Below are 10,695 nucleotides of genomic sequence, written 5' to 3'. Positions count from 1 at the left end.
GCTGTCCCTCATATTGCCGTTATGTTTATGGTTACCCAAACCCACATTTAGAGAAGAACAGAGCTACTTTCTGCTTTTCGAACGGCATCTTTCCTTTTCTTTTCCACCAGTGACGTTCGTTGTTTGAGAAGAGATTCCGAGAAGAACAAAATATTCGGGCTACTTCTCTAGACACCTTTCTGCGCGAGCCTGAGCCCATGCTAAGGTCCTGGGGGGTCCTGAGAGTGTCATTGGGGGAATGACCGCAGCGGTAGTTGCTGCGGCTGCCACTGCAACCATGGTCTCCGGCAGCAGCGGCCTTGCCGCCGCCCGCCTGCTGTCGCGCACCTTCCTCCGTGAGTCGTGCCGGCGGGGCTCTGTCTTCCATGCTTCCGTAGGCCTCGGGCTCCAGGTCCTGGCCCCTGCGGTGCCCAGGCTCTTCCGGGCGGGCCCTGGAAGGGGCTAGGGAGCCACGGGTCCAAACGCTAGTGGCAGACCTCAGGGGTAGTGGGGGCTTTGTCCAATAGGGTTGTGGATCGGCCTAGGCACTGTCTGCAGAGCATTCTTCAGACCCGGGAACATATTGTAGTCCCTACGGTGACGAGGGGTGAGGTGGAGGTGGCCTCTGGGCTGGCCCTTACTTGGAGCCAAGGGTGGACAGGTTCAGGATGAACTCTTCTGGGATAGTAAGCCTCCGGTTGAAGAGGCTGTATTTTGTAAGGAAAGGTTCTACACTTGGAGTTGACCGTTCTGTAGAGTGGTAGGGCCAACGGAAAGGTGGTTTCTACACCCAGAGTCAGCGTGGCCCCTTGCAGGAGCGTAGAAGCTGTGGGTTAGCAAGCACTTTCACCAATGATGTGTCGCTCTTTACGAGGCTCCAATGAACACTTAAGTTTCTGAGAACTAATCTCCCAGGATTGCTACTCTCTCAGCAATGCTGACACTTGAAAATTATTGCTACGTTCAAAGTCTCTGTTAGGTATGTTAGGAAACAACTCGAATCGGCCACGTCGTGTTTGAAGTCTGGCTAACCATTCATACGTGTATACATTCATTCGTGTATAGTAGTCTTTTTTTTTTTTTTATGATTTCTTGATGGATGTGGTAGCCCATGCATTAAATTCCTTCATTTGGGAGGCAGAGGCAGGTGTGTGGGTCTTTGTGGGCCTGGTCTACAAAGTAAGTCCCAGGATAGCCATAGCTGTTACACATAGAAACTTTGTCTCAGAAAAAACGAAACAAAAGAAACAAAAACCTACTAAACAAACAAACAAACAGCAAACACATCTCAGGTAATAGTGATTCGGAGACAGCGTGGTTTGTGAAGCACAGCATTGTTAGGCCTATAACTTACAGGAGAAATGATTGCCAATTAAAACTGTGATGAGTGATTGGTTGTCAGATTTATCCAGATCTAAGAGATGTTAAAAAGTAATGAGTGGCTTGGTTTCATTGTGCAGAGTAAGTGAGTCAGTTTACAACTCAGGAAAAGACACTCAAGCACCACTCTTTTCCTTGTGACATCTTGCTTCTTCTTGCATCAAATAGTAGGCGAGAGTATCCTAAAGTGTTCAAGGATAAGTGTGCACCTAGTAGCTGTACCTCATCGCCAGATCATTTGAGGACAAAGGTCTGACTTGATAACTTTGCCAATGCAAAAGCGTTGGGTCTATTTGGGAAAGTTTTTCTGGAGCTCCTTCTTGACCGATTAAAAGGATACTTGAATGTGTTCTAGATAGAAGGGAAGAAAGCAATTAGTTGTACCAGTAATTACTGTGGTTGGTAGAGTTTGAACACTAGTGTGTTGGGTATGGGCCTAATCCAGCGTATTTGGAATCATTTGTGGGTTAAGATGTAGAACACCAGGTGTGCACACTAGCCAGTTTAATGGAACACCCAGCGAAGAGTGGCTCACCTAGGCACCAGTGTCTTTCTCTGCTGGGGTCTTGCTGGTCCAAGACTCTGAACGAGCCTAGCCTCCATCCAGAGGGTCTGCTGTTTTAGTAGAAGTTTTTCCAGAAGAGTGTCTAGATGATTTGGTTCCTTAAGTTCATTCTTAGCAAAACTTGGCAACTGTCACTCCACAGAACTGAAGGTCTCTCTTCCTAGACTCCAAGATTGGAAGCCTAGAAGAGATTTAGCTTTCTGTCGCTGGAGTCATCTCAGACCTGAGTCATGCTATTAAAACTCTGAGGATCTAAGATCTAAACTAGGGTATTTTTGTATTAGTAATATTAGTTCTAAGGTTACAAGTGACTGTTTAATGTTTAAAAACCTCGAATTTGGCAGACCTTGGAATTCTCTCATATCTGCAATATTTCCATGCCACAGCAATGGCCATGTTGCCTTGCAAGTTGCTGCCTCCTCCCCTCCTCCTCCTGTTCTTCCTCCTCCTCCTGTCTCTCCTCCTCCTCCTCCTGTTCCTCCTCCTCCTCCTGTTCCTCCTTTTCCTCCTGTTCCTTCTGCTCCTCCTCCTGCTCCTCCTCCTCCTGTTCCTTCTCTCCTCCTCCTCCTCCTCCTCCTCCTCCTCCTCCTCCTGCTCCTCCTCCTCCTCTCCTCCTCCTCCTCCTCCTTCCTGCTCCTCCTCCTCCTCCTTCTCTCCTCCTCCTCCTCTCCTGCTCCTCCTCCTCCTCCTGCTCCTCCTCCTGCTCCTCCTCCTCCTGTTCCTTCTCCTGCTCCTCCTCCTTCTCCTGCTCCTCCTCCTTCTCCTGCTCCTCCTCCTCCTCCTGTTCCTTCTCCTGCTCCTCCTCCTCATCCCCTTCTCCTTTTTCTTTCTTGTCACAAATTATTTAGGCTCTTAGGTTAAAATAACTAGAGATGATAGGGAATCCCACCTCCACCCGGTTCTTAAATTTTAGCTGGTGGCACATAATGTGTTAAAGTCCCAAGTTTTGCAGTGTTGATTTGAGTTAGAAAGATAAAAAGACAAACAGCCCTAGATACTACAGGGCTCTATTGGAGGGCAACTAGAAACTGCTAAGCTGTCCTCCACCCCACACATTAATGACTTATGAAAGAAGAGGACAATCCTGTTGACATGGGAAGAATAGATAATGAAAAATGAGAATAATTTCTGATGAGAAAGTGTATGAATTTTATAAGCATCATTGAGATTGAAATGAAGTTTTAAAAGAAACCTAAAAGTTTACTAGAGTCTTTAACAAATATCAACCAGGAGTTACTGTAAATCACATCTTTCAGAATGGTTAATAAGAACAGGTATTATTTTGATCCTTAGAATTAGGATAGATGATGTCAGAAAGTAGATCTTATAATTCAGCTAGTTCTTCTGTTTTGCCTGGCAAATGAGGAAACAAACCCAGAAAATTTCCCAGGTGGTGTCAAGAGTGCTGGAAGCCAGATCTGCTGGTGTGTGCAGTGTCGTCACATGTGTGCCTTGGGAAGCTTGAACCTCCATGTGAGAAGCAGGACCTCTGTACTCTTAGTGATCTGTGGAGGAAGCATCTGTCAAGCTGCTACTTGCCTTTCTCCTGTCTCTGCCAAGTTATACAGGCTTATTTGCAGACCCAGGGAGTGTGTGGAAAAGGAGACTCAACAGCGATCTTTCCCTTTCTAGTCTCTGTTGCTATTTACACCAAGGAACTCAACGTTTAAGAAATGGAAGCCTGTATCCAAATGTATTGATGTACCCCTGAGAGACGTGACTTGATTTTCTGGCTTCATAGAAACACTGAAGTTTAAAATGATTTCTCCTAGGTGTAGCAGAATAATTTTGAGTTTGCCACAGGGCAGGTATTTTGTTGTTTGACCAATTTATTGATTTTTACTTTATAACATTTCTAAAATCTTGATAATTTCTCATTGGTGATACATTATAAAACATTGCATACACTATTTTCATACTTAGTGCTTAAAAACAGGAGTGCTTTAAATTTCACAAAACATAGTGCGTGTGATCAACTAAGCCAATAGTATGGAATGCATCATCAATATGAGTGAATATATAGTTTAGTATTTGAATAGTCAATTGGGGGTAAGTAGTTGCTGAGGTACTCCCATGTATTTAGGTCTATTATGTAACAGCTTCTTCTGCAATTAAAATACTTCATCTTGTAGGATGAAACTCCTTAAGCAGGAAGGTAAAAATCTATGAGTAGTTTCAGGAAGTCCCTAAAACTGACCAGATTTACTGTTAGAGTAAGCAATAAAAGCTGAGCCTTCCCCTCAGACAGAAGGGAGCCAAGCCACAAAGACTCTCATACCTGGAAGAGGCAGAAACAAGCCAAGCTGCTTGGAAGAGGTTTAGACCAACTGAAGCTCCAGAAACGGGCATGTGCCAGCCTATTGAGCTGCTGCAAGTTGTGCAGGTTCCCAGCTTTATGAGATGTTATCCATCTCGGGTGGCCTTTAGTGCTGCAGCTGTCTGAGAATCAGGTCTGTCCGGTCAGTAACCCCTCATCCGTTCTCCTGTAAGTAACTCCAGTAAACTTAGTGGTTCACCACATTGGACTTTGTTAGTGTTTGTACTTTGCTCTGTCCTGAACTCCCTATCTGGGATAAGTAAATGTGTGTGTTACATCTCCCCAGGAGAAGTTTTGTCACACAACAAGGTCTCTTCACTTGGGGACCACAATAGCCTATGTTTTGCATATGTATAATTCATGTTAGTGCTATGATAGAGCAGGTTTGAGTGTTCCCCAAGAGTTCCCATGCTAGGAGCCTCCAGTGAGGTGGTAGAACTCTGAGAGCATTGAGATCGCCGTGCCTAGAGGGGATTATTGGTAGTCTGCCCAGGTCACTTCTCAGTGAGTTACCAAGCATGGCTGTCCCAAGAACTTGACCAGTGCCTTGGCATCCTGTTATTTCCCTTGGTTTTCTGCCATGTTATATATGGGCAGAGGGGTCCTCACCAGAGCTGGACAGATAAGGCTGCCCTAAAGTGTGAGCTGAGCAAACTGGCTTTCTTTTAAATTCGTTACTTTGTTAAAAGTCAGTTGTTTTGTTAAATCAGCTGCAGGTGGGCCAATACAGCTAGTGAGTTTACATTTGTTAAATTCATGAATGCATATACATCAGTAAAGGAGGAAAAGGGGCATAGTTTTCAGAGTTGAATTGAGAAGTGTTTCTATGACTAGAGTCAGGTCATGGGTAAACTAATCTTAAAAGACCATGGTTCCAGTCCCACCTGGCAGATACCTTTTTTCCCCAGTATTTACAGACCAGCCATCTTCTACGTGGTATAATTGTTACCTATAGGAGTTAGGGCTGACTGACAAGCCTGGCTCCTCTGTGAAAACACCTTTCTCAGTACCCAGTCCCTTTCCTTGAGCATCTTATTTCAGTTTGTCCTTTTATAGTTTGTGCTTCTGGCTGTTTCAGAGGCAGGAGGTGTCTGTGGTGTAGGACCTGACTCTCTTAAGCACTCATGAACCTGTCAGAGCGGCCATTGATTTCTCACAGTAGTTGCTCTGCTCACACTGCAGCGGTGATAATGGAAGTAAGGAAGTGATTAGTGATGCCCCACGTACTGTGCCCTAGCCACTGATTTCCACGTTGTATATAAACTTTAATCTCACATCAGCTGGTGAGGTACATACTGTGGTTTTACTTTGAGATTACCCCATGCAAATGTTCCTCTGTGAAAAGATTCCCAGTTTATTTGTGAATGCTGCACAATCTGTGTGTGTAGAGGTCAGTTTATTTGTGTATAGAATGTGTGTGAGGACAGCCAGGGAGATGATTCAGTGGGTAAAAGCACTTCCCACGAAAGCCAGCTGGCCTGAGTTCCGTCCATAAAACCCATGTAAAGGCGTAAGGAGAAAACTGACTCAACAAGCTGTTCTCTGACCTCCCATGCTGGTGAAGAACCAATCTCCCTCCCTCCCTCCACTCTTTCCTTTCTGTCTCTCATTCTCTTTTTCTCTTTCTCTTAATGCACACGGAGAGCATATCTCGCTGGACTTACTTTAAAGTGTGAGCCTTATACTCTCTCTTTTTAGGGCGATGGTTCTCAGCCTTCCTTATGCTGTGACCCTATAACAGTTCCTCATGTCATGGTGACCTCCAACCATAGAATTATTTTCACTACTACTACTTCATAACAGTATTTTGCTAATGTTATTAATTGTAATGTAAATATTTGTGTTTACTAATGGCCTTAGTCTACTCTCGCGAAAGGGTCATTTACCCCCTCCCCCCAAAAAAAGAGGTTGTGACTCAGGTTGAGAACTACTGTTTTAGGGGAAGATTTACCTTTGTGCTAATGAAGGATTTCAGGAATGTAGCAGGCACTTTGATACCTACTGGTGTCATTTCATGTTAATGCCACACCCTTCCTGTGAGCAGCTATTAGCCTGTTTACAGATGGGAAGATCAAAAGTGAGGCCTTGATTGCAGTTCTGGGCCTGTGTAGGTAGGACATACACACCTGCACAGACCTGCTGGTTTCTGAAAGTGACCCCAGTTGCTCATGGGGACAGTTCCAAGGCTACACTGGGCAGTTGTTTGAGCTCAGAGGTGGCCCAAGCTGTGGCCCCTAATAGCCGTCAGCATATTCTTGGTGGCCAGCTTCAGACTTTCCGCTGGCCTGCTGTTTAATTTAGCGTGTTCATTTTTCATCTTCATTGCTCTACTGTTATCGTCTACTGTGCTTCTTAGCCTTATCAGTATGTCCATGAGCTAAGGGCAGGGATGATCCGAGTGACAGCCCCATGCTCTGCTGCACAGTGCAGTGCGCTCAGCCTTACAGGCTTTGAACCCCAGTGACCTGCTCAGGTCAGGCGCTTGGCTGTTCCCTGTGCCACACTGGGCTGCAGAGTGCACCCACAGCCCCCTGCTCAGCATAGTCTGGTCCAGGAGTACAGCTGTCTGTGTATGTGCAGGGCACTTTCTGAGAGGTACAGGCTGACGTCTGTCCTTCCTAGGTCTCCAGATATCTCTTTGGAAGGTGCTTCTTCAGTTGTGGCCCAGGAGGTCTGATGACTGGAAAGCCCCTCATAATTGCGAGCCCTGTGCCCTTTGCACTAAATTTTGAAGTAAGAGTTGGTTGTAGTAGCTACTTGGACTTTCTCAGTCTCCCTTGAGATGGGTTGCCAAAACTGACTTAGGTGTGTGGTTTTTCTTCTCATCTACTTTGGAACTCATCTTAATTTCTCTGCTTAATATGTGAGGTTCTGAATCCTACATCAGAAGGGTTCAAACAGAGTGATCTTGGGTTGTGTTGTAGCAAGATTTATACCAGGACTTGGCATTCCCTGCGTTGCTGTTACCGAGTAATAGCTAGAGCGTCTCCTTCATTCCTGAAGTATACCTCCTAGCCCAGCTGGTGTCCACAGGGGCTCATGGCCTAGTGGGGCGAGACATAACAAACATTAGTAGGAATGATTTCAGAGTTTAATTAAGACCATTGAATTTGGATCCCAGGGTCCTTTATGGGGAATGAAAATTACAGATTTCAGCTTTTCTTTTTCAGTTCAGATAGTGCTAGAAGATTGTGCTTCGAGGTAACAAAGGGTCCTGGGTGGAGAGCAACTTCTTTATGTTTGTTTTCCTAGTTCACACCGAAATTCACCTGACTTCATTTAAGACGTGGTTTTAAGTTGGCTGTGATCACAGTGTTGCTCTTAGATTGGAAGACTTTGTTTTTATTTATTTATTTATTTATTTATTTATTTTTATTTTATTTTTTTTTTAACTTGAGTATTTCTTATTTACATTTCAAGTGTTATTCCCTTTCCCGGTTTACGGGCCAATATCCCCCTAACCCCTCCCTCTCCCCTTCTTTATGGGTGTTCCCCTCCCCATCCTCCCCCCATTGCCGCCCTCCCCAACAATCACGTTCAGTCTTAACAGGACCCAGGGCTTCCCCTTACACTGATGATCTTACTAGGATATTCAATGCTACCTATGAGGTCAGAGTCCAGGGTCAGTCCATGTATAGTCTTTAGGTAGTGGCTTAGTCCCTGGAAGCTCTGGTGGCTTGGCATTGTTGTTCATATGGGGTCTCGAGCCCCTTCAAGCTCTTCCAGTTCTTTCTCTGATTCCTTCAACGGGGGTCCTGTTCTCGACTTTGTTTTTAAAAGATTGGGTCATTAAATTTAATTTGTGGTTCAGAAGTGTGGGGAGATTATAATATTGTCATATTTTCTTTACTTCTCAGTACAACAGAATGGAATACGACACGGGTCTTACACAGCCTCTCGGAAAAATATCTATATTGATAAAAATACGAAGGTTATTTGCCAGGGTTTCACAGGCAAGCAGGTATGTGCATCTACTTTTTTATTTAAAGTGCAGACTATAGATGTAAAATCTAATGTCTTTTTTCAGTAACACAAAAATAGTAAAATATGATGGCACAGGACTGTACCGTATAGAAAGGGGATGTGTGTCAGGAAGAAGTCAGGTAGTGTGGTAATCCTGTAAAGTGGACATTGTGTTTAAACTTAGTTTGAGAATACACAGGAACCATAGTGTCAGAGACACTGTCTTTCAGCAAGTACAAGACTCCTGGTTTTCCTCCAACAGATTAGTGTTCCTTTGAGAACTAGGTAAATAGACCATGAAGAAAAGCTTGTGTTAAATGTGGAATCCACATCTCAGTGTGGAGACATACACAAATACAGAGACACTCCAGAAAAGTGTGGGCAGATGAACCAGCACAGGACTTTCCCCACTGTGTCCTCTGCCTGGGGCGAGTGGTCTCTGAAGAAGCCAGAGGGTTAACTTGCCCTTGAGTATTTGAATTGGTTCTCTTCTCTTCTGTTCACACCTCCTCTCCCTGCTTCTGTCGTAGAATTTGCGTACTTGAAATGTACCTACAATTTGATTTTGCAGTAACACCATCATGAGGCTCCTTTCCCTCTTTCCAACCATTCTGCCCACCAGGAATCCTCTGTTAAGTTGGCATATGTCCTCCAGATAAATACAGGTTTATTTCTGAGGAAAGAGATGGTAAACTTCAGTATTTCTCAATTTAAAAAAAGTTACATAGTTATATAGTGAAGAGGTAGCCCTGGAGAGGACAGGGCTTGTATTTGCTTTTCGGACTTATTTCTTGTGTGTGTGTGTGTGTGTGTGTGTGTGTCTTATTACAAAGTCATGTACAAGTGTTTTGTATTTATACAATGTGTCTCTTGCCACATTGTACTGTAGGACTGTTCTGATACAATGTAATTCAGCAAAGGAGATGCAGGCAGTCTTAGAGACCAGCTTATCAAGCCTTATCTGCAGGGTGCCAGCAGATGCCACCAGCTGTTACAGACACCATGTTCAAATACAGGCATCCTGACAAGGAAGATGCACATCCCTAGGGAAGGAGGTGGACCATGCATCTGCCTCCTCCTTTCCAGGCAGGCAGTCTGATTTTGTGTATGTTATAATAGCATATAATCAACCTATAATCTAATTGCTGAGGAAGTTCATTATGCTTGATTTCTTTTTCTGTTTGTTGAATGACATTTTTGTATGACTTTTACATTTTGTGAAATGCTTTATGATATTCTTGTGACACTTTAACCTCTGATATTTTTGTAAGATGTCAGATATCCATGTATAAGCACTATTTGGAACTGAGTCTGCGTCCTAAATTAATGATTTATTAAAGTCTTTGAGTCTGGGGTTGGTCTTGCTATTGTTTTTGCCTCCTCAACCACCTTCTTTCCTTCCTTCTTTCTTTCCTTCCTTCCTTCCTTCTTTCCTTCCTTCCTTCCTTCTTTCTTTCCTTCCTTCTTTCCTTCTTTCCTTTCTTCTTTCTTTCCTTCCTTCTTTCCTCCTTTCTTCCCTTCCTTTTTTCTTTCCTTCTTCCTTTCCTTCCTTCTTTCTCTCTTTCTTTTTCTTTCTTTTTTTGTTTTTAAAAAGAGTCTCCATATGTAGCCCCAGGTAGCCTGGAACTCGCTATAGTTCCTGTCTTTGAACTCATATAGATTTGCCTACCTCTGCCTCCTGAATGCTAGTTTTCAGATCTTTTAATTCTCTCCAACTAAGCTGTTTCTCATTCACCTTCCTTGAGTTTTCATTTTTAGTAATTGTGATTTTTAATGGTCTCAGTTTTTTGGTTGGACATTTTGCTGAGAGCCACAGAAGCTTGAGGATTGTCACACTGGTTGCTTTCTTGTTCACATAGATGAGGAATGCTGTATGTTGGGGTTGATTCTAGCAACGCACATTGCCAGTGGGTGCTGCAGGATTTCTTTTCTGGCTCTTAGGAGCTGCAGAAATTATTCCTATTCTAAATTGTGTACTGGCTGGTGGTAACATGAAAACTATGGGAACGAGCTTATTTAGAATGGAAGCATTACTTTTATTTAATAACACAGTAGGACTAAAAAGATGGTTTCATTAGCATTTACCTGAAAGTGTAATCCATTACCTGGAAGTCTAGGCCATTGCTTCTCAGACTCTCTGGAGTAAAAGGATCTGTTGATCGAATGTGATCAGTACTTTTGTGGAGCGCAGTAAACCTTAAAGAAGTTCCACACTGCTTGCAAAGATTATCATTATTTCTTAATGATTTTTGTCATTCTCTCACCTTTGGGATCTTTTCCTTCTGTCTTGCTCATCTGTCACTTTTGATCAGCTGCTCTGTAGACTGTACGCGGAATAGCACTGGTTAAAGAGAGAGTGCAAAGCACTGACTGACTTGTGGCTCTTTCTAAAACTCCCATCACCAGCTTCAAACTGGTTGCTTAATTTGAGTTTGCTAGTAAAACGAGAAGTTTACTTGAAAGATTTCTAAAGTCCTTAAAGCCATCATTT

At 43.7% G+C, this 10,695-nt stretch overlaps 1 protein-coding gene across 1 annotated transcript in view; it reads left to right on the top strand.

The window, feature by feature from the left end:
* The first annotated feature begins 207 nt into the window (after positions 1–207).
* The window catches only part of Suclg1 (succinate-CoA ligase GDP/ADP-forming subunit alpha), a 30,097-nt gene continuing 19,609 nt past the window's right edge, over positions 208–10,695 (top strand). The window contains exons 1-2 of the mRNA XM_032906330.1: positions 208–335; positions 8,099–8,202. Coding sequence (XP_032762221.1) covers positions 239–335; positions 8,099–8,202 — 201 coding nt within the window. The 5' untranslated portion in view covers positions 208–238. The remainder of the gene's footprint in view (positions 336–8,098; positions 8,203–10,695) is intronic.

The sequence above is a fragment of the Rattus rattus genome, chromosome 6 (assembly GCF_011064425.1).
Source record: "Rattus rattus isolate New Zealand chromosome 6, Rrattus_CSIRO_v1, whole genome shotgun sequence".
Taxonomy (NCBI): domain Eukaryota; kingdom Metazoa; phylum Chordata; class Mammalia; order Rodentia; family Muridae; genus Rattus; species Rattus rattus.
The sequence above is the reverse complement of the archived record's forward strand: the minus strand, read 5'-3'. Positions and strand labels throughout refer to the sequence as shown.